The sequence below is a fragment of the Bacidia gigantensis genome (genome assembly GCF_019456465.1).
Source record: "Bacidia gigantensis strain McMullin 20006 chromosome Unknown contig_244, whole genome shotgun sequence".
Taxonomy (NCBI): Eukaryota; Fungi; Ascomycota; class Lecanoromycetes; order Lecanorales; family Ramalinaceae; genus Bacidia; species Bacidia gigantensis.
The window spans coordinates 520275-545054 of record NW_025408600.1 but is presented as its reverse complement, the minus strand read 5'-3'; the positions used below and the strand labels follow the sequence as shown (position 1 = coordinate 545054).

The 24780-nt window shown below is 31.0% G+C and overlaps 4 protein-coding genes across 4 annotated transcripts; all 4 read right to left on the bottom strand.

The window, feature by feature from the left end:
- Positions 1-12494: 12494 nt before the first annotated feature.
- Positions 12495-14027, bottom strand: KY384_004860 (uncharacterized protein; the record flags this gene model as incomplete). Its single annotated transcript, XM_044813363.1, has 3 exons — positions 12495-13114; positions 13163-13661; positions 13947-14027. 3 exons carry the CDS (start codon positions 14025-14027, stop codon positions 12495-12497), a joined length of 1200 nt encoding a protein of 399 aa, XP_044669641.1.
- Positions 14028-14550: 523 nt separating this feature from the next.
- KY384_004859 (uncharacterized protein) lies at positions 14551-15793 on the bottom strand (the record flags this gene model as incomplete). The annotated part of the gene is made up of 3 exons (XM_044813362.1): positions 14551-15349; positions 15562-15638; positions 15683-15793. 3 exons carry the CDS (start codon positions 15791-15793, stop codon positions 14551-14553), a joined length of 987 nt encoding a protein of 328 aa, XP_044669640.1.
- A 2983-nt stretch (positions 15794-18776) lies between these two features.
- Positions 18777-19779, bottom strand: KY384_004858 (uncharacterized protein; the record flags this gene model as incomplete). Its single annotated transcript, XM_044813361.1, has 2 exons — positions 18777-19076; positions 19132-19779. 2 exons carry the CDS (start codon positions 19777-19779, stop codon positions 18777-18779), a joined length of 948 nt encoding a protein of 315 aa, XP_044669639.1.
- A 2373-nt stretch (positions 19780-22152) lies between these two features.
- GB1 (Guanine nucleotide-binding protein subunit beta) lies at positions 22153-23403 on the bottom strand (the record flags this gene model as incomplete). The annotated part of the gene is made up of 4 exons (XM_044813360.1): positions 22153-22173; positions 22230-22349; positions 22403-23205; positions 23286-23403. The coding sequence occupies 4 exons, from the start codon at positions 23401-23403 to the stop codon at positions 22153-22155; spliced, it is 1062 nt and encodes a 353-aa protein (XP_044669638.1).
- Between the last annotated feature and the right edge of the window lie 1377 nt (positions 23404-24780).

Here is a 24780-nt window from a genome sequence, read left to right as displayed (position 1 = left end):
GAATAAAAAAGTTATTTAAAAGAAAAAGTAAATAAATAAAAGATTATAATATAATAATTAGTTAAAGAGAGGTTATAATAAGTTTCTTTTATAAAATATATAATTAATAAGTATATTTTAACTATATTTATATAGTAGAAGCTTAAAGACCTTACTCTTAAGAAGAAAATTATATAATAGTTTAATAGTTAATTAATAGAGTATAAAAATAAAAATAATATAATATATTAAGACTTAGCTAAGGCTTACTACTTATTAATAAATTTTTTTTAAATTATAATAACTTTTTATAATTATTATTTTAATAATATTAAAATTATACTCTAAGCTTCTTATATTTATATTCTAGTTAAAACTTTTTTAAAAGGCTTTTATTTATTATATTTTATTATTATATTAGTTAAATACCTTAGAAAACCTATATAAAAATAAAAGACTTATTTAAATAAACCTTTAAAATAAAATTAACTTAATATATATTTAAGCTATTCTTAAAGTTAACTATAGTTGAAAGTCTATTGAAGTTTAATATATTTCAAAATTAATTTTTTAAAAAAAGATACTTTAGAAATTTTTATTTAAAATCTTAATTTAAAAATATTAAGAGATTGTCTTAGATTTGTCTTAGGCTTAGATTCTATAGAAATCTAACTAAATTAGGCCTAGAGCTAAAATTCAATCTAAAAATATATATTTAAGATTTTTTAAAGTTAAAACTTTAAAAAGTTATATTAAAAATTAGAGATTTATAGTGAAATAGCTATACTTACATAATAAAAACCTTAAATTCATATGATTTAGCTAAACATATATATAGATACGGCTCCTCCACTCGTCTACTTTAAGTATTATTACTTATATAATAAGAAATCTTTTTAAAAAGTTAATTTTTCAAAGTTTCTCTAGAGATTTACTAGAGCAAAACTTGAGTTTAGCTTGGGATTGTCTTGAGATTACCTTAAGCTATACTTAAAGTTTAATTAAAGAGGGATTACATATATCTTAAGCTACTAACTAGCTTGAAAATAAGCTTTTCTAGAGACTTTTTCTAGAAAATCTTACCTATTTACTAAGAACCTTTAAGGTATATTAAAGTAATTAATTATATTACTTTAAAATAATTATTTAATAAAGTTTACTTTTAAAGAAAAAGATTATATTATAGCTTTAAACTTAACTTAATATAAACATTTATTTAAAGTAAGTACTAAGCCTAATTATACTTAGTATATATACTTATTTATACTTTTCCTTAATTATTAAATAAACTTTTATATATAATTAAAATTTTATTAATCTTTTAAGTTATTATTTTAAGACTTTAATATTAATATATTAAAAAAGAAATTTAATTTAAGAATTAATATTATAATAATATTAAAATAGTTAAAAAAAATTAAAACTTTTATAACTTATTTAAGTTATATTTTTAAATACTTTATTATAAGTTTATTTTAAAAGATTTAAAGTTAAAAAGTATATAAAATTTATTATTAAATTTAATTATAAATAATTATAATATTATATTATAATTTATTATATATATAAAAGTATATATTAGTAGTATAGTAATTAAGTACTATTATAAGTAAAAAAAGACTAAAAGTAAAAACAAACTATATTAAAAGTAGTTCTTTATATTATTATTATATTATCCTTTTAAAAAGTCTTTTTAAAATCTACTTTAGGCAAAGATTACCTTTATTATATAATAAGTACCTCTATTATAAAGATTAGTTTATCTTTATAATCTACTCTTAATAATATTCTATATTAATTAATTATTATTTATAATAACTTATATAATATATTACTTTAAATAATTATAATTAAGTAGTAACTTCTTTAAACTTTATTTCTTTAGTACTTTCCTTTTTTAAATTTATTTTTAATAAATTTATTCTAGATATCTATAGCATTAATTCCTTATTATATTATAAGTTTAGTACCTAGATTAAGCTTATTATTTATTACTATAATATCTATTATAGTTAGAAGTAATGTTTTCTAAGTATTAGCTTAATTTATATTTTTAAATATATTTAAGTTTTAAAATATATTTATTAATAAGTTTAATAGTATTATATTATATTTTAACTAGTTTTTTTAGCTATTTTTATATATCATTTAATTTTATTTAAAACTTAGAGTTTAGCTTAAGCTTTTTTATTATTATATACTTATCTATATTTGCTAGTTTTTTAATATACTTTAGTTCTTATTACTTTAAGTAATTATATAAGTTAGTATTTTTTACTAGTGTTTCTAATTTCTTATTATAAGCTTTATTTCTAGATTAGTTTTAGTATTTATATTATTTATTATTATTTTTTAGCTAAAGTATCTTTTTTATTAATTTGGTTTTACTTTTTATTAAGAATTATTACTTTTAATATTAAAAGTTATAAAATAAGTATTAAGGATATAAGCCTAATTTTAATAATATATTTTCTAATAATAGATTTTAGGATCTAGAGTATAATATATTTTTAGCTAATAATACTAATATTTCTTACTTAGAACTAATAACACTTATATCTTTATATATTATATACTTAAGAACTTTTATTTTTTTTATTTAAATAATATTTAACTTTAAGTTAACAAGTTATTAAGAATTCTTTAAGCTAAGCGCTAATAAGGCTAAGTTTATCTTAAATAAAACCTTTTATTTTTTTAGTTTAAAAGCTAAATAGTGTTTTTTAAGTTTTATTATTTATTTCCTTACTATTATTTAGATCTTTTATTTTTTTAAATATTATAAAGCTAATTTATTTTTATATTTAATTTTTTTAAGCTATTTATTCTTTATTTTTATTATAAATAACCCTTTTAACTATAAAGTATATTTAGATACTATTATTCTCTACTAGTTAATTATATTATAAAATATTTTTATTTTATATTTAATTACTTAGTTATTAATTATTAGTAATTTAAGATTTTATATAAAATAGCTTTTATTAATTTATTCTATATTTTCTATAAAGAATCCTTTTTTAAAAAAATATATCTTAATTATAAGCTTTATTTTAGCTTTTAGCTAATTTTAATATTTTTATATACTTTTAAACTTTTTATTAATTAAGGTTAAAAAACTAAAAATATTATTATTTTATACTAGATTTCTTAGCTCCTTTATTACTATTTAAATATATATATTTCTTAAGTTTTTACTCTAGTTTAAGTTAATTATTTCTTCTTTATTATCTAGAACTTTATAATTAAGTTAAAAACTAATAAAGTTTCTATATTATATTTAAGCCTTTATTAAATCTTATATTATATTAAAATATATATATATAATATTAAATACCTTTACTAGGTATATAAACTAATCTTAAGCTATTATAATAAATACTACTAATAGATTTTTTTTGATTTTTTTTTATTTACTTATAAAAATAAATAAATAATAATATAATTAGCTTTAAGTAAATTTATTTAAAGAAACTAATTTTTAATTTTAGTAATAGATTCCAACTAATATAATTTTAAGAATAATATTTTCTTTATTAAGCCTTAATTAATCTTTTATAGAAATAATAATAATTCTTTTTTAAAAGCTATAAAAACTATATCCTTACTATCTTTATTAATTATTATTATAAGTAGTAATAACTTTTTTTAAAAATAAAATTTATTATAAGTATACTCCCTATAAGTAGATCTACTTTTATTATTATTTTTATAATATTAAACTTTATTTACTCTAGCTTTAATAAAATTATAAAGATTATATTTTTTAAGAACTTTAAATTTTAGTTTTTATTAAGAAAAAGATATTAAAGGCAAATCTTTTATATAAAACTTTATATATTATATATATATTATTTATTATTATAAACTTTATTAGTTTGCCCCCTATTATTTAAGTAAAACCTTAACTATAAAGATAATAATAAGCCTTTAAGCCTTTTTTTAATTTAAAAACTATTAAATACTAATTAAAAAGATTTATTTTATTAATACTACTTATTTAAAAAATTATTACCTATTATAATAAGAGATAAAGGCTTTTAAGTAGATATATTTCTTTATTCTTTAGGTTAACGCTAGAGATATTATTATTTTAATATTATAAAACTTACTTTAATAAGTTTTTATTAAATATTAGGTTATTTAAGTTAACTTTTATTTTATTACCTTTTAAATAATATTTTATAAGTAAATTATTAATATAATATAAGTATTAACTAATAATACTCTAAGCTATATTTAAATATTAATATAATTCTTCCTTTATATTTTAATTATTAGCTAAAATTTTATTAATAAGCTCTTCTAAGTTTTCTCTTTTAAATTAAATATTTTAAAAATTTTTATTATTTAAATTTATAAAAAATATAAAAATAATATTAATATTTTTAAGTATAGGAAATCTAGTTTAAAAAGTATTTACTATTTATAATATATTATTTATTAATATTAAAAGCTAATAAATTATAAAATAAAGTAATATTTAACTATTATATATAAAGTATTATAAGATAAAGATCCTACTAACTTTTATATAAATTAAATATTATTATTATTAGTTAATAGTAAATATAATTCTAAATAACTTATATTAACTTATTAAATATTAATAAATAAAAGCTAAATTAATAATATTAAAATAAATAAATATTTATTTATAGTCCTAAGCTTAACTATAGGAGCTAATTTTTAGTAGTTAACTTAAAGTTAGTTTTAAATTTTAATTATAATTATTTATTAAATTTCTAAATATAGTTATTAATAAAATCTTTTATACTTCCTAAGTTATTTTTATTATATTATATATTATATATAAGGCTAAACTTTTTCTATTTTATAAAGTATTATATATACTTTTTATTTTTATTTTTTTAGCCTTTAGATTTTATAACTTTTTAATTTAAAAGAACTTTAATTTTATTTTTTCTATTACTATCCTTATATTATATTAGAGGTAAAAGCTTTTTTTAAGTTTATTTATTTAAGTTTTTACTTAGGGGCGCTAGCTTTAATATTATTATTAAAATAATTAAATATATTTCTTAAATTAAAAGTAGTTTTAGTTTATAAGTATTTTTATTTATAATTTAAATAATTTTAAATAGTTTTACTTACTAATTAATAAATTTTTAATTTTTAATTCTTTTAAAATTATATTTAAAGTATAACTTAAAAAAGGCTTTATTATTAATATTTATTTAAAATAGCTTATAGCTTTTATTATAATAAAGCTTAATTTATATAATTATAAAAATAATTATATTTACTATTTCTTTCTATATTCTAGATTTAATATTTATTATATTAGTTTAAAGTATATTATTATCTTTAATTTTTACCTAACCCTTTATTAAGTTTTATATTATAAATAGTTTTATTTAAAGATTTCTTTATTATAATATTTAAAGAGTTATTAACTAAACTAATTATTAGCTTATAGTTTTAATTTTATTTAATATTAAAATTAATAATTAAATAATTAAATAATAATATAAAGCTATTTTTAATATTTAATTTATTTATTTAAACTAGTTATTTATTTATAAGTAGTAGTTAGTTAAAGTAAATATCTTTATACTTAAAATTTTAAAAATTAACTTTTAAAATATAGTTATAAATTTAAGATTATAGTTAAATATTATAGTAATTAGTATTTCCTAATCTATAAAGGATAAAAGTAATACTCTTACCTACTTTTCTATTATTTAAGTATCTTTTCTAAGTATACTTTTTATTGTTTTTATAGATTTATAAATTATAAATAAAAGTTAATTAAAATTATTTAATAAAATTAGTAGCTTTTATATAAAATTATTTATAATTATATAGAATATATATAATAATATTAATATAAACTATAATTAACTATATAATATATACCTCTTAGTCTAGTTTAATTAATACTAAGGGTAATATATAATATATAATTTTAGTTATTATAAGAAATACTTAATATAGTAAGTTTTAATAATTTACTTATAACTATAAGTAAACTTATAATAATAATATTTATTATAAGCCTAATTAAATATTTCTTTTTTTAAACTTTAGAAAATATATAATCTTAGTTTATTATTATTTAGGTCTTAGTAATAGATTAAATCCTTTTTTATTTAAAATTATAATAATTTTTCTTTAAATTCTTTATTTTTTTCTAATTTAAAAGAATTATATATTTTACTTTAAGTTAAGTTTTTTTATATATTTTAATTAATTTAGTTTTAAACTTTAAAGCTATTTTTATATAAGTTATCATATAAATAAAAATATTATTTAAAACTTTATTTATTTTATTATTTTTAAGTATTAAATTCTTATTTTATACTAAATATAAAAGTGTATTTAAAATAGTATTTAATTTATTAAAATATTAATATATATCTAATTTATATTATTTAATATATTGTTTAACTTTTATAAAGTAAAGATTAAACTTATCTATAGATAATAAAGTTAAAGTAATTACTTAGTAAATTTTCAATATAGTTATATAATTTATATAAATAATAAATAGCTTATCTTTCTTTTATTTTATAATATAATAAATTTTTTTTAATATCTATATTAAATAAGCGACTTTAAGTTTTATAGGCTAATATTATTTCTCTATTTTATTAAAAAGTTTAAATAAAAATAATATAGGTTAAATATTAACTTTAGTAAAAGTATTACTATTTAAGTTACCTTTTATATAATATAATATTACTATTAACTTATATTACTTTAATATATTAATATTTATATATAACTAATATATATAATCTTTATATTATAAATATTTCTTTAAAGTTATAGCCTATTATAGTATTTTAAATAAAATTTATTTTCTTTTTATACTTTAATATTTTATTTTTTTAAGTAAGCTTTTCTTTTTTTACCCCCTTTTATAAAGTATTTTTTAAGTAGCTTAGTTTTATATTTAATAGATTGTTTTACTATCTTAGAAAACTATATAATATTCTAATATAAAAAATTAATAAAACTATAATATAATTTAAGTAATTTTAAAGTATTAAAGAAAGCTATATTTTTAATAACTTTAATATACTTCTTTATTATATATAAATTAAAACTATTAACTAATAGTCTTAAAAGTATTATAGAAAAATATTTAATAAAAGATTTCTTAGGACTAAAAAATATATATAACTTAATAAATAAAGAAAATATTAATTTAAAATATTTTAAATATTTTAATAAAGTTTTTAAGAAAATAATAATATTATTAATATAATATTTTATAAAATTTTATTATAATTATAATTAATTATCTATTTTCCTTTAAATATATAAAATAAATTTTTTATAACTTATAAAAGCTATATTAAAATTTTTTAATTTTTTATAGGAAACTATTATTATTTTATATTATTTAGAAATTTTAAATTAAAATAAATAAAATATACTATTACTATTTACTATAATAATATATTAATAACTTTATAGTAAATATATAATCTTTTCTTATTATAAAAGAAGGTAGCTATTAATAAAAGTAATTTTATTAAGTTTTTAAATATTTATAATGATTTTTCCTTTCTAAGTTAGCTTCTTCTCAAGCTTTCTATAAACTACTTTCTATACTATAAAAACTAAAAAGTTAAAAAATATAAAATATTTAATTTAAAATATTTTATTTTATTAATATATTTTATTGTACTTTTTATTAATTAAAACTTTAAATTTTAAATTTTATAAGTAGACTTTATAACTTATTTTAATTAATAATATTTTTTAATTTTTAATAAAAAGTATTTCTATTTATTTATTTTTTAGGATATTAATATTATTACTTATATTTTTAAAAATATATAGAAATATTTTAATTATTATTAATAATTATATAGTAATATTATTATTTTTATAAATAGTAATACTATTATTTAACTTTATTTTAAGCTTAGTATTTATTTTATTTCTTATAATATTGTTTTTTAAAGTATTATAGTTATTTTTCCTACTTTTTATATTATTTTAAATTTATTATTTTAAAGTTTTCTTATTAACTAAATATATTTTCTAATTTTTATATTTAATAATATATTTAACTTTTCTTTAGGCAAGGATAACTATAAGTTTATTTATATTATTATATATTATAATAAAGTTTACTTTTAAATTTATAAAATAATAAAAAGTTCCTTATATTATAAGTTTAAAAAGAAAATCTTAATTTAAATAAGTAGCTTTCTTTTTTAAAGTTATTAAAATATAACTTATAGTTTATAAAAAAATAATTTATCTTCATTCTAAGTATAAAGTCTTATATAAGACTTAGAAAATCTATTTCTAGAAATATATTTATTTTAAGATTATTTATTAAATAGAAAATTCTTAAGAATTTAATATAGATTTTATTTCTTTTTAATATTCCTTTAATAAAAAATAAGAGTAAAACATAATTACTTATAAAATAGTACTTAAAACTAATAATTTTTAAAGTTATTAAATACTTATACCCTAAAATTTTTAGATTAAATATATAAAGTTTAATAAAATAATAGTTTATTAAGCTTATTTTATAACTTATATTAATATAGACTTAGTTATTACTTTTATTAAAAATAAAATAAATAATAGCTATAAAATAATACTAAGTTCTAAAAACTAATTTATTACTCAAAAGGCTATAAACTCTATAATTTTTAAAGCTTAGTTAAAGTTTATTTTTTTAACCCCTTTTTTATAAGAATTATTTATAACTAAGTTTTAATTTTTTTTAAATTTTAATTTTCTATTTTTATAGAGCTTAAACTAGATCTAGATTTTTTGACTTATTTAGTCTTATATTAATACTTTTTATTTTTAATATAAATATATAAAGTATTATTAAATTTTAATTTAAAATTATATTATTTATATCTTAGCTTATATTTAAATTTACTTATAGAAATATAATAGTTAATTACTATATTCTTAAAATATATTTTTATTTCTAATCTTTAATTAAAGTTAAAGACTTTTTTATTTTTCTAATTATACTATTATATAAAAATTTTTATAATTTATTATAATTTAAAATTAATTTTTATTTATATTTACTTTAATATCTATTTAATATAAGTTTAATACTATAAAATATATAGTTTTTTATATAGTATAATTAGCTTAAAAATTATTAAAGTAAGCCTTTTAAGTTTAAGGCTATTAAAGTTAATAATTTATATTTTTATTAAAGTAATTTATATTTTAATAATATTAATTCTTATAATTATATTAATAGTTTTATTAATATAGGAAGCTGCTTTATTAATTACTTATATAATTATTATAATTTTAATTAAGCTAAGTATTTTTAGTTATAATTATAAAAAGTAACTTATTTACTAGTAACTTTTTTCTTATTAACTATAGTTACTATAAAATAGAATTTAATATTAGCTATAGTAAAGTTAGTACTAGTAAAAGTAGCTAGAAGTTATTTTAAACCTAATAATTTAAATATAAATAAAATAGTAATATATTTAAGTAAAAAAAATTAGAGGTTATTATTATAAGAATTTAAGTAATAGTCTACTATAATAGTAAAGCCTTATTAGTATATTTTTATTTTTATAATAAAGTAGTTTTAATTTAAGTTATTTATTAAAGGTAATTATATTCCTTAGTACTTACTAAAAGTAAAATATTTAAGATAAACCTTATATAAAATATTTATTATATTATAGTTCTTTTTTTCTTTCTTTTTTATAATTATTTTTTTAATATTCTTTTTATTATAAATTATATACTTTTTTATATTCTTATTTATATACTATTATAATATAATAAAATAACTTTTTTCTATTATTAAACTTACTAATAAAAGCTTTAATATTTAAGTTATTTTTTAATAAAGGAATTATTACTTAAAGCTTAACTATTATATTAGTTTAGGCTTAAGTATATTAAATAGATTTATCTATTATATTAACTTATTATATAAATTTAAAAACTAATTATATATATAATATAGTTTCTTTTTATTTTAATATATTTTTTAAAGTATAGTATTACTTTTATAATTTTATAAATACTAATAAAATAACTAGTTTAAATTTTTTTTATAGTTTTATAAAGAGTTATATTAGTCTTAAGAATAGCTATATAAATCTTATATATTTATTTTTAAATAAGATATTAAGTTGAAAATTAAATATTAAATTTTAAAAATATAATATTATATTTTTTTAAATTAAGTTTTTACTTTTAATTTAAGCTTTATCTTTAATATAATATAATTAAATATAAATATCCTAGTATATTAGTTTCTTATAAATATAAATAATATTTTTATTATTATATATTTTTTTATAATTAGGCTAGAGTAAGCTTATATTAATTAATTTAAATAATTTTTTAAAAACTTTAATTATAAGTACTTTAACTATAGGATTAAATTTCTTTTTATTATTATTTTCCTTATAAATAGTTATATTAGTTATATATTAATTTATAATATATTTAACTTAGTTTATTATTAAAGTATTTTAATAAACTTATATAATAATATAGCTAATTTTTCTTTTGCAGTTTTACTTAATATAATTAAAACCTTTAGTTATATATTTTAGCTTATAGGCTCTTAAGTATTAGTATTTTAGTTAAAAAAATATTATTTTTTAAATATTTTATTAAATTTAATAAAATATCTCTAAATTAATATTTAGTTATATATTATTAATTAATACTTTTAAATTATTTAGTTATTTAAATAAAAAGTTATATAAAAATAACTTAATATTATTATTTAATATTTTAATAATATAGCTTTTTCCTATTTATATTAAATTCTATTTTAAAAAAGAAATTTCTATAAACTAAGAAAATTCTAACTAAGTAGTAATATACTCTTATTATAAAGCTTTAAGCTATTTAAATTATTAGTAATATATACTCTTATTAAATAACTTAAATATTTTTAATATTAATTTTTTAAAATAAATTATTATAGACCTTTAAATAGGCTCCTTTAAAGTTATAAACTAATTATTAAATTTAAAGATATTAAAATAATTTTTAAATAATTAATTTTAAAAAAAAATTATTTATAAAAATAATATATTTTTTTTTCTATAGTTAAAAATTACTTAAAGTAGTAGCAACTTTATAAAGTTTTTTATAAGCTAATTCTATAAAAAAGTAATAAGTTTTTAAGTTTATTTATTTAAAAAAATACTTTATTTAATATTAAAGTAGAAGTAAATCTTATTTAATATATTAATAGTTAATTAGCTTTAAGAATCTTATTTAAGAGTAAATAAGCTAAAATTATTAGTTTTATAGCTATATAAAAGTATAAGATAACTTTTATTTAAAACTATTTATAATTATAATATTTTAGATTATTAAATTAATAAGAAAGTTCTATTATTTTCTAAAGTAATTCTAGTCTTTTAATATCAAAATATAATTTTAATTTTATTATTAAAAACTAATAAATATAATCCTTAAAATAAATAAAATAAAAGTAATTATTATTAAAAAAAAGTAAATTATAAATATAATACTTTTTCCTTATATTTATAAGTATAAGCTATATAGTAACTTAGGCTTATTTAAGTTATATATATATAAAGTAATAATAAAATATATTTACTTAAAAGTGTTAAAAGTTTTAATTTAAAAAATATAAACTATGTTTTACCTAGTTATATATAGCTTTTAGCTCTTTTTAATAGAAAGTATTATTATTTATAATATAGTATTAATATTTATTAATTTATAGCTTATTTTTATACTTTACTTTTATATTAATTTTAAAAAGTAAGTAAAGAATATATAATTACTTTTAATAATTATAGCTAAAGACTATAATATTTATTATATAATTAGTTTAATAAAATACTAGTAGGCACTTTTAGTATAGAAAAGTTAGTTTAATATTAATAGGCTTTAAAGAAAATAAATCTAAGCTTTTAAAGAGGCTAGTATATTAGTAAAAACTAGGTATTATTACTAAATATAGTAATTAAGTACTATAATAAGTAAAAAAAATCTATATTAAAAGTAGTTCTTTATATTATTATTATATTATTCTCTTAAAAAGTCTCTTTAAAATCTACTTTAAGTAAAGATTACCCCTATTATATAATAAGTAGTCTAGTTTACTAAGAAATAAAGAAAATATTTTAAAAACTTCTTATTAAAAGTAAGAAAATTTATATTAGATAATAAAAATCCTTATTTTCTTATAATAGAAGTTAATTCTTTTTTTATAATTTTAATAAAATGTTTATAAATTAAATACTTATTAGAAATCTATTAAAATCTAGTAAAAATATTATTAATTTTATTTTTAATATTATTTTATATTATATATTTAAGTCTTAATAGTTAGACTTTTTAATAATTAATTCTTTAAATAATTTATATATTACTTTTTATTATATTATAAACTAGTAAATAGTTAGCTATAGTATTCTAAGTATTATAATACTTATTAATTTCTTAATATTAATAGTTTTATATTACTAGAAAAGATATAATTAAAATATAATATAGAGTTCTAGATATCTATAAGATAGATACTTAATTTAATTGCCGTCCCCCATCAAATCGGTTGGCATAACGATCGCCTTAATCACCCTTCCCTGCTTGCGATCTCTCCTTTTGTTATTAATGATCATCCAAGCACCTAGAATTATTGTCAGTAGACATCCGAAAGCGCCAAGAGCGGCCGTGGTCGCCAGCGCTGGTATATATTTCGGCGCATCCTTCTTCTGAAAGATGTTGCTGCTCACAACGCCCATCAAATTTGCCACCGGCACGCTCACTGACGTCAACATGACACGCCGGTTTTCGTTTGCGATGTTGTTGTTGTTGTACCATACGTCAAGAATGACAGACGGGGCGGATGTTCCCCAAGTCATCATAAAGCAGGCGAAGTATGCGACGTGTAGACGAGCCTTGACGTCAATTGACGCGTAGATGATGAAGCCGGTAAATGTGAGGAGAAAGCCAAGGACTACGAATGGAAATCGCAACCGAGTGAGATCTGAGCTGAATGCTAAGATGAGGAGCACAATCGCGCCCGAGATATTTGGAGCCACCGTATAGAGATTCGTCTTGACCGTACTATATCCGAGACGAGCTACAATGACTGGTAAGAACAATTGTAAAGACTGCAGCGGTATGCCTAAGCAAGTTTCAATGCCTGCCAATCGTCAGCAATCCCTAGAAGAACCAGGGGTTAATTTAATACCTAGAATAATCCAACTCGTGGGATGCTTGAAAATTTTCACTGCCTCCTTGAACTTGAAAGCCTCATTGACCTCACTACTCGAATCAAGCTGCATCCTTGCAAATGCGACCTTTTTCTCCTCCTCGCTCAGAAATTCACACCTGGCGGCCGAATATGGCAGGTACCACAGCGCGAACCACGCGAACAAAAACGTGCAGCCCCCCTCGACTAAAAACAAATACCTCCAATCCGCCAGATCCCCCGTCTGAATCTGGAATACACCAAACGCGAGCAAGCCCCCAAAAGCACTCCAATACTCTGCGCCGCAAAGAAAATCGCCAACCGCCTCGCTAGTTGCCCTCTCCGGTAGAACGTCGTCAGGTAATAGATCACGAGCGGGAAAAAGGCGCTCTCGGAAAGTACCCAGGAACCACCGTACGGCCATAAGGTCGCCAAATTCTTCACGGCCACTACCATGATGGTGACGAAGCCGAAACATGCCATCATCCCCGGCAACACCCTAGACGGGCCGTACTTCTTGCCCGCTATACCGAGCACCGGAGCGAAGAGGACATATGGTACAAAAAATGCGGACAGGATGGTGTTGTAGTCGTTTCCTTGCAGATTTAGAGTTTTTCGAGTCCAGAGGTTTTGGCGTTCCCAAGATTGGATTTGTCAAGGCTGTTAAAGAGGTACATTACCGCTAACACGGGCAGGATGCGCATGTCAAATTTGCGGACCACATGGGCTTCGAGTTGGGCGTTGATGGCGAGGGTGGTGCCAAGAGCGATATCGGAGGGGCTACCTTATTGTTAGAGGAAGAAGCGCTGGAGGTTTTAGTCGCTGGATGTTGTTTCTCTGGATCGACCGGGTGCGAAGATGCCATGATGGTGGTGGTAGTTGTGGTGTAAAGCCGTGTAATTGAAGTAATCAGAACCCCGTTTTTCAAGTAGACCAGTAGCTTGGAGCCCTGATTTGTTTTTCTGGCTTCATGGCGGGGTGTCTGGAGCCCATACTTCCATGTTTTCCAAACGTCACGACCCCACACAGGCCGATCCGAACGCTACTGCAGCCCCACGATGTTGATAACCGGCCCTTTTAGCCTACGAGATTGAAGACGGCGGGGAAAAATGTCGTGGAGTTTTGCTCGCTCTGGCATCTTAGATCTTAGATAGGGAGGAATTTGCCAATCACAATTGAGGAGCTTATCGATCAAAGCTGGTGATGTTTCGAAAGTTTCCTGAAGCGCTCTGAAGCTGATGCCTTTTGTCTTTTCAACTGTTCACGCTCAATAGTGACATAAGACTTAATATGTACATATACTTCATGAATAGACATGCAAACTGGTTCCGAGATGGTCAACATTGAAGACCATGTATACATGAGCAAGATCAATCCCACAAGAGCTGCTAAATCTGCACAAGCCGCCACCTACCATCATCATTTTGAGACAGACCAATTTGCATATCAGAAGCCTTCTTGCCCATGGCGCTCAACGTATCTGCCGGCAATGAATCGTTCCCACCTAGATGGAGCTGCTGACCGTGGAAGAGGAGCGCAAGAGAAGAAGATTTCCATACTAAGATACGCCCCCTTCTTGTTTGGATCATGACGCAGGTCAGGTATACTAGTGTGATGGCTAGTAGTACTGCCGGATAAGCAAGCCAAGCCCATCGAACCTGCAAATGAGTTTGACCTTTCATTGCTTTTCCTTGAAATGGCTGAGACCCGCTATTGTTCTGTTGACGTATATTGTTCGACATTGAGATCGCGAGATTGTCAATTCGCGTGGGAAGATCATCGGTTTCGTAAAATGCGTGAATGACATCTGACGAGAAATATGAGCCTGCGTCTGGATCTTCGATCCCACCACTGCCTGTGAAGGCACTGGTCAAGAAGCTATTCAGAGCTTTCGCCGCCAGGTGGCCCACGTGAAATTCCGAGCTGTTCGCCGTTATGTTGATGAACGATTTCGGAGGTCTGTAGATGAGATCCTCCTCCTGAGACAAAGATGCAGAATCATTACGCCATGCTTTTTCAATGGTTTGGAAGAAATCGCCATTGTTGACCGAAGCGCTGTATTCATTAACACAATAATACAAGGCGCATTCCCATGCTTGTGCGTCGTAGGAATCATCGATTGGTTTAGAATACAGAGCAGAGAATCGGACCGCTGAAGCCTCATATTCGTCCAGCGAAGGTGAAAGTCTGGTCATACTCGTATTGATCTGACCTCCAAATCCCGAGATGGAGGGTCCATCAGGTAGAGATAACTCGTAGCATCCAGTCGAGTTACATCTCTTTTGGACTTGGTCTGTTATATTGACACATTTGGAGCTCACAGCCAGCGATGCAAAGTTGTCAAAGGTACAGCTGCCACATTAGCTTCGCGTCGTAGGTTGGAAGTTCTGACAACTCACTTTCCTGTCGAGCAATGATGCTCAGTACCAGAATTGGCTTGATTGCTGGCATCGAACACGCCGTTATAAATGGCGGCCTTCATTTCATTAGCCATGATTATGCGTTTAGTTGGGTCAATACCTTCATTGATAGGTCCACCACCGATGGCAAAGGTAGGCCTTCTTCACTCTGAGCTCGGTAATCTTGAGCGCGGACTATACTTGCATCTCTGTCGCCCGACTCAACGAGCATATCTCCGTAGGAGAGGGACTGCTGAACGAAAGGACCGAAGAGGAGTGACAGTATAACAACAGCAGAACCAAGCGAGGCGAGAGTGCTTGTACATCTTACATGAGAATTGAGCGATTCAAGCTAGACATGCTGACTCACTTGTGTTTGAAAGAGAATATAAGAATAGCTGCGCCCCAAGGACCTCTACTAGCTTCATCGAATAGTTGAATGTGCTCCAATGGCCGAGGCTGTTGACGGTACCAGAGCCACTTAGATTGAGAAATGGCCGCCCCAACAACCGACATAAACGAGAGACTAGCAAAGGACGTGAAAAGGGCAACGATTGAGTTGATCTATCCCACCATGAGCTGATAGATAATATTATTGGAAAGGCAAGTAGCGGAGCTGTACTGTGAATATTGAAGGCCAATCGGGTAAGGCACTACCGTCGAAAAGCATCAAAACAATAACAATGACGGCGCATGAGGCAACGGAAGTTATAGCGCAGGTGAGCTCCCACGAAAACCAATCCGAGAATGATTGATTGAGCCTTTTAGCCCACGAGCCCGTGGTCTGCTTAGCCATTTTGAGTAGTGGACTATGCTCCTCAAAGCTGTTGTTGGCAGCACTAGGCTGGGGCACCTGAGGAGCCATTGTCCTTCAACTGTGCCGGTCATAGTTCTACGACGGGATGGACGTGAAGTCTAGAGATGTTGATGTTGTTTTAGCCGCTAGCGCTTGCTGATGTCATAGGGTGGACCTGATCTTCATCACGGATCTTGAGGGACTTATCTCAATAAACCATCTATGCCCTTTCAATGTATGAACGATATCATTTGACCGAGGTTGACAGTCAATATGATGAACAATCTACTTTCTACTGGAGCCTCCCTCTTGGCGCCCCCATCAATTCGCCTGTCGGCAGAAGTGTCCTGGAAAACAAGTGGGCAGGTCAGAGGGACAAATGCTAAGACTGAAATGACACTCCCGCCACAAAGACTTTGCGGCCTGCGAGTGCATGTTTCTGAGACTTCTCGTACGCGGACTGGAAGCAATGATGTCAACGGTGGACTTGTGGTCTTAAGCAACAACAAGGTAGGCTGGCTTTGACAAGGTCTCGCACAACGAAAACTTAAATGAATAGCTCTACATATGTCCCTCTGACTCTGGTGACCTCAACTCAGCGTATCCCTTCAAGAAGCCGTTCCATGGCTGCTTACGTCATTTGCCCGGTGTCGGTAAGCACCAGGAAGCCTTGGGGCTGGTATCCCTTATTGAAGGAGGGCGTTACGGGACGTGGATATATGTTGATAAAGATACATACGAAGTTAAATACGGTGAACATACTTCTGCCAGAAGTCACCTTGCTGCGCGTTGGCAATTCAGTCAAGATGGTAACCACCTTACTATGGACAACTGGGAAGGTTTCCTGGCTGTAAAGGAAGCACCTGGTTTGTGGGCACTGTACTTTGATGTTCAAGGTATGGTACTTGCTCCAGGTTCATTACCACAAGGATATCAGAATGACGTGATTGTTCAGATGATGGCTTGAGACAGAAAGTTGCGAATCGCCGCGTTCTTGAAGTAGAGCTTCAAGCGGCATGATGAGATCAGACCAGCAGAGGAAGCTTCTGGAGCCTCGGCTTAAGTGCTACTCTCTGTGGATGGGCTTCCCGTATCAAGTTCCACAACCGAGCGGATTCATCTGTCCGCGACACTGATGAGGGTAGGACAGATTCAGAAGTTCTTGGTGACTGAGTCGATTTATCGGACCTTGCTGCTCTCAATGCCAGCTGCAACTGAGCGCACGGAAAGAGTTCAAGCAGTCGACTATCGACTGGACCCCATATCAAACATTCATATAGTTTTAGGGTTGTCAATTGCCACCGGAACCAATCAGACTGCGGCCTCTTTTTTTCCGTGAAGGATGACCAAGATGATCTTACATGGTTTAAAGTCATCTGGTAAAGTTGCGGAACCCTGAGTCTGCTCGCTCGGTTCTACACCTTTGAGAGAAGCCGTGCTTCTATCCGCCATACCCATAGGTGTGGACACGTAGGCACTTGAAAGCGGATGCGGAGATGGTATACTGAACAAGAAGTGGGCCCAGGCACAACGGATATATGCATATCAACATTTCCATCAGGATCCGCTGCAGAAGGCTATTAACCCTTTCTTGCGGACAAGCTAGATGTGAAGGTCTCATCAAAGTACTCTTCCACTCTTGCCGACTGGCGCCAATCTTCTCAAGCAGAACACTGCATAAGCCTTATACGGTCGTCATCGTGTTGGGTTTAATGCCTGGAGAGATTGTCAGCACACTATTAAACCTATTTACTGTCAACGAGCGGTCTCGCGTCATTCAATCTCACTTATGAGTCGCGACAATACGACTCGGCTACGTGCACTTACGGGGCTTAAGGTATAACAGCGACTAGGAGGGTGTAAACGGACATTGTAGGTTCAAAAATCCATTTTCGCCTGGGGCCGTTGCTGTGGTATGGGAGAAACGTTCTGGATGATCGTTCGATTCGAGCGCAAAACATGGCAGCTTGTGGCTCTCAAAAATCAGGAGCACATATCAGATCAATTCCTGCAAGTGCTTCCCACATTTCAGAGAATTGTCGGAATGTAGCTTTCAATTCTCGCGATTTGGCACATCGAGAAAGAAGACAATAAATCAAATACATCATAGCATTCCACCCCAGCCAAATGTAATCCTTTACTAACTCATGAATCCAATCGCTAGGTTTCAATGAGGCGTCGTTCCCACCAAATGCCGCGGAGTGGTAGTACGTTAAAAATCATCACAATAGTATTCCGTAGCACCAGGCTTTCTCGCATCATTCTATATCCTTGTAAATGTAAACACCCGCTCGGTCGCTCGCAAGCGGCGTTTAACGCAATCACGAAAGCCGACCGACCAATCCTACTCCGACGCAATGCTTTCATCCGAATTCCGCGGACTTCAGTAAGATACCCAAGATCATGAATATGATCAACATTAGATTAGGATCTTATGCCTGTGAAGATCATCAGCATCATTTCGGATTGACTCATGATGAGGGATGTACCGTTCCAGAACTTCCTCAACAGTGGCTGTGTTCACGTCCTTGCCCGCTGGTATCTCAGTAATGAAAGAGACCAGGTTGGCAAAGCACTCGCTTGCCCGATAAGCCAGCACGCCGGGTGCAGCGACCTCGTCCATCTCGGCGTCTTGATAGTGCAATTTGACGAAGCGAGTGGTGGGGTGTTTACGGGCGAGATAGGTGAGGGCGTCTTCGACTTTGTTGGATAAAGTGTACTGTTGCGGGGGTGTGAGTTAGCGGAGTGTTTCCAGTTTTCGTGGACACAGATACGTGGCAGAAATTGGGATAGGAGAGGATAAGGAGGTGTACCTGATCATCGTAGATTAATACCACCACCACCGTCTCGGCACCGACCTTCTCCACTGCATCGAGATATCCCGCTGGATCAACAGCAACTAGGCTCCCATACCGTCGCTTGCTGGGGCTTTGCCTCCTTGTTCGAATCTCTTGCTTCATGGTGGCGAGCTCGTCCAGCCGCTTTTGTCTCCACTGCCTCATGAAATCGTCCTCCTCTTCGTCGGTGGAGAGATCTGGACTTGGGGACTTGCTTTTCTCTCGGCTGACAGGGTTAAGTTTCTTGAATGGAGAGGCATCGGTGAAGGCGTGAAGGGTCTGGCGGAAGGAGCGTTTCTTTGCGGTCTCGAAAGATCGGGCATCGGCGATAACGCCTTTGGGACCGGTGTTGGCGTCAAATTGGGTGGTCGTCGCAGGCAGATAGGTGGCAGTCGGCATAATGGTCGAGGAGTTCGAGGGCGCGATGGAACGTTCTTCGGTGGAGTGGAGGGTGGTGGCTCCGTCGTGGTCGGAAGATACGTCCGAGTCTCCGTCCGAAGGGTGATAGTCTTCAGGATGGACTCTGGAGAAGGTGTGCGAGCTGGCCACTAGATCATCGTATTCTCTTTGGGCGGGTGTCGACATGTTTGAAAGGTGGAGATACCCAGTGATAAATATAAATTGGTCTCGCGTGGGCTGGTGGGTGCGTCAGGAGGCTCTGGGTTTCAGGTTCTGAATTCTGTTCAGGGCGGGTTTCGAGTGAGTTTGAAGCAGCGCCAGGGATGCGGCGATGCAAGAGGACTGAAATCCCTCCGCGATGGATTCGTGGGCCTTCTCAATCAGGAGTGCTTTCGAGATATCAAGGTGATGAGCAGTGATGGGAAGAGGAAGATTGCCTTTCAAGTCTTGGATTCTCTCTCTTTGAGTCTTTGGCGCCCTGGAATTAGCTCGGTCGGCTATAGAAGTAATGAGCTTAGGAAGTATCTATGCCGTTGGCCGGTCTAGATCCGATCCCGGGGTGGGCAATAATAGTAGTAACTAGTAAGTGTAGTCGTGCAAAGGGATCGCGAATTATTACGATTTATCTTTGGGCTCCTTGATGACGGGCCACGGGGTGAGCGAAGGAACGCGACTTGTCGGAGTCTTATAGATTGTAAGATTGCCACGTGCGCTGGGCTGGACGTGGCCGCGCTTTATTGATTTCTGACGGCTATGATTGGATCTTCTGTCCATTCCCGTTATTCTGCATTATTGGTGGCAAGGGGGGTCAGGGGGCAAAGATGAGGAAAACGTGGCCGACAGGGATGTTCTCCTCATGCCTCCCTTAGTGTGTCGCTAGCGCAAATGAGCATCGCGCTCGGACTTGAATAAGGCGAACGCTAAGTTTCAGGCTCCTGTTGGTTCCCTAAGGGCCACCTCAGGGCATCGTCGAGGCCACCGGCTTTGCTGGCCTTCTCGTTGGATCCACTTCAACGGCACGCTGCACACTGCACACTGCACGCTGCACACTGCCCGCTATTTGCAGCATGCAGCATGCTGTTGTCTTGGTCATGTGAATTTCCATCCTGTAGAGTATATGTATAAGGTATATGTATATATGTATATTCGCAGGTCAACTCCGCCGATGACCGATCCCCCAGGATCAAGAGTGAGAAAAACATCCGAATTCTTAGAGCGACTACCAACCGTTACATCTGGGGCTGACTCTGACTGTGGCTCTTCGCTTCTTGCTACGGATGTTTTCTCACACCACCCAAGTGAGCCTCTCATCCTCCTTTCGCTCCCTTGATTGTCATCAATGAGCGGTTGCGTTTCACGGCGAATGAGACCGATGCAACCTCTTCCAAATTCCCGCCTGCTTTGGCGACCTGGATGCAGCTAGACGTGGAAAATGCCCAGAAGGAATCAGGCCCGCTCGTCGTTGTCCGAATATAGTTTCACCTGCATATTCCTGCAGATAGCTCTGCCAGCTTCGTCAGCACTGCTGATCGGGGATGGCATACCTGATGAACACCGTCTGGGAACGGCACGTCTTTATATGTACGTTGCGAGGCTTTCTGCACAGCGTTATTGGAAACTCCTGTTTGATGATGCCGGCCGGAGCTATGCATACTGAAATTTAGGCGGTGGAATGATGCAGTAACAACGTAGAAGGGAATTGGGATCACTTGACAATTAGCGCCATTGCTAGGGCTAAACCTGAGGGATATTTGGATGCTGTTGGTGAATGGCAGCAGTGATACGGTACAGGACAACCTCAAACCTTCCCTATGAACCGTCTCCTGCCTCCCACGCCGTTCGCATGAGTTCGCAATGTAACATACAGGGGTCTATCCGGTGGTCAAGCGTAACATACATAGAACAAAATACATCTTTTCCGTTTCTCTGGGGGCCACCATCTGCTATCCAGAATCATTTTGGGGTTTTGGCTAATAGAAAATGCGTTCGCCGAACACTTGAACCAGTTCTTTCAAGCCTTCTGGGATGACCCTGTAGAAAAGCTCTCATCCATCTGTGGCAAGTGAAAAAGCTCCGCAGCCACTCGAGCACAAGGAAAAGAGCTAGGTGACGAGCCATATCAGCGGCGCGCCAGCGTGTCAGAGCAATCGATAGACTTGGGGGTTACATTTCGGGGACTATGTTTAATGGGAAAGGTCCAAAATTGTGGGGGAATCGCTCAGAAGAAGTCGGATATTAGCTATTGCTGGGGGTGCTGAAGAGATACTCGGACGATTTGCCCCTGTCCTCCAGCTGGGGACACATTCCGCCCAGTTTTTGAATTTGTTACAAGAGAAGTAGATCGCTGGCATGACTGTGCAAACGTGTCTTCAGTCGGAGGTCGTAGGCTCATAGAAATAGATAATGGCCTCGGAACGGCCAGAGCATGGCTGCGTTGAGTTTATAAAATTTCGCCGGTATTTTGTTGCCGTCATCCTGGGTTTGGTGTCGTTCGGACTTGCTTCGACATTCATGACATGCAGATATTGCGGCGCGCGCGGACAACGCGGTTGGTGGTGCCTACCAGGCCCATACCTTGAGCTATTCCACCAATTGTCTTAGCATACATCCACGTGACAGGCGATGAGGCAACTTACGGTCGAGTCCCAGGATCCGGTGCATAGGCTCATGCCATCGTTGCTGACACCGAGACAGCTCACCCTGTTTTCATGGCCATTGAGGTTCCCAACCCGATCTCCACGGAGCACGTCCCACACCTGAGGATTCTCGTCAATTAAGTTCTCGGGATCAGCGGAGAGGGCAGCCGTACCTTGCACTCAAAATCATCATACCCGGCAAAGAGCAGCCGCCCTGATACAGAAAATGCCACGGACGTAATTCCACACAGTATCTGATCACTGGCATATGTATTGAGCTCACGATCGGCTCGGATGTCGAAAAGCCGGCAAGTAGCATCGTCGGACCCTGTTCCGAAGGCTTGACCATCAGGGAAGAATTGGACGGCATTAATATCCGACTCGTGCCCAGCAAAAGTCTGCACGGCTTTACCAGTCCGGATATCCCACAGCTTAGCAAAGGCATCGCAGGCTCCCGAAATGAACACGTGCTGGTTTGTAGGGTTGATGCTGATGCTCATAACATCTCCCAGGTGATCGGCGAACTCGGTGACTTTCGAGCCCGTTTCGACATCCCACAGCATACAAGTCATATCGCCGGAGGAGGTCAGGATACGGCGGTCATTGATGAAACGGCAGCATGAGAGATACCCCGAATGACCTGACAACTCTCGAGCTACGCGTGTGGGCCCTTCTCTTGACGACAGGTTATATACCGAGCAGATGTTGTCTAGACCTCCGCAAGCCACATAATTGCCACTTGGAGCATAGGCACATGTCATGACCCATGATGACCGAAGAGGAATGGCATGAACCTTGTTCGTTGTGTAAGCATCCCAGATAATTAATTTGCCGTCTTGGGAAGCAGAGACTAGATGCCTGCGATCTGTCGACCAATGCATGGCGTATATTTTCGCTAGATGGCCTTTCAAGACCCTCCGCGCTTTCATGCCAATCTTGGGTAGCTGATCTGTGTTGCTGTTGGCCACCGACCGTACTGCAAGGACAGAGTGTCAGCATTTGAGGCATCTTACAGCGCACTGAATGCCATTGCGCTCTGTCACCGAGACGGCTCACATGAGGTATCCGCAAGTTCATCTTTCTTCTTCTTGATTCTATCCTTCAGACCTTCGGCATCGCGTCGAGCAGCGGCGATTTTGGCCTGCATCTGCTCCCCAGACATTTCGGAACTCATCGTTGACGCAGCCCGAGAAGCAAATGCGCAAAGAGCGGCTCTTGAAGTTCTCTGATATTATGTTGATGTCTGCTGATGATCAAGTCGGTGGTTGGAGGAGCTTTGAATGGGGTTGAGGTAAGACCGCCAAAGCCACTGCCGCCCACCAAGCAGGCTAGGGAGGAGACACCGGATACGAGCTGCGACAACCTTGAATGCAGAAACTCCAAATAAAATGTGACCAGAAGAAAAATAGAACGTTCAGTAGAAGCAAAGTCTTTTGTAGAAGGTCAATCGGGTCCTGTTCGATGATGCAGGTCTCTAACGGGCTGGCAAGATGCAGAGGAGTTGGTTTGACCTGAAAAAGGGCGCTAGTGGAATAGCGAAATTGATCCTCCACTACGTGAGTGTCCACTTTCATCTATGTCCGGCCCCTCCAGCGTGCAGCAGCAGTGGGCGAATTAAGCCTGGAAGTGGAAGGGGTAGTCGAAGTGGAAGTGGACGTTGGACATCAACAATCCCCTTCAGATCTCTCTTCTGGCATTACTATCGAGCTGCTACCTCACGAAGGTCTACCCGCGTGTCCCCCGAGGTCGCCTAAACACTTCTTTTTAAACTTTGCCCCCAAAATTTCCAATCTCCCCCAAATCTATTGATCCTCATCCTCATCCGTCCACGGATCTATCATATCCTTCTGCAACGGCCTTCGTCTGATGCTGCTTCTAGAAGCGTCAGACGGCGCATGCGTGCGCCGCGTCACTGCAACAATTGTTCAAGCTTGTAAGTCCCTAACATCGGTTTGCCATCCAGCATGTCCTCCGTTCTGCGAAAATGGCAACGCCCAGCCAGATCGGCCCCAGTGATGTGCCGCCTCGGATCATTTAATGCTCAAGCCGCACGTCCTACCTGCATAAGGTAATAAAACCTCCTACATGGGTGGAGCATGAACGACTACGAGTATTCTGTACTACTGCGTACACGACAGTAAAAGTTGCTTCCACCATGAATTCTCTCCCCTCGAAATCCCTCCTGGCCCTAATGCCTTCGTTGCTTACGGTGGGTTTTGGCTGCGGAGCTGGCAGCATGGACTTGACAAAAGCGTTCTTACCGCGAAACGGTTCTTTCTTGTCAGAAGCAGTGCCTGTTTGAGAAGAGCTTTGACAATTTGGCGCGTCGGGATTATCATCCACCAGCCTGCCGATCATTCTGTTATTCGTGTCTGGGTTTTTGAGACAGCGAGGTCTTTGCAGCTGCCTGCTCGTCAACTCTCGAGCAGTGTGCAGAGGTATTGGAGTCAATTTGGCCAGTGAGGCCTCATAAAACTATTTAGGTCACTCCAGATCAATCCAGGCTGAGCTCGCCCCCTCGAACGAGATTCGGACACCTGATACAAGGCCT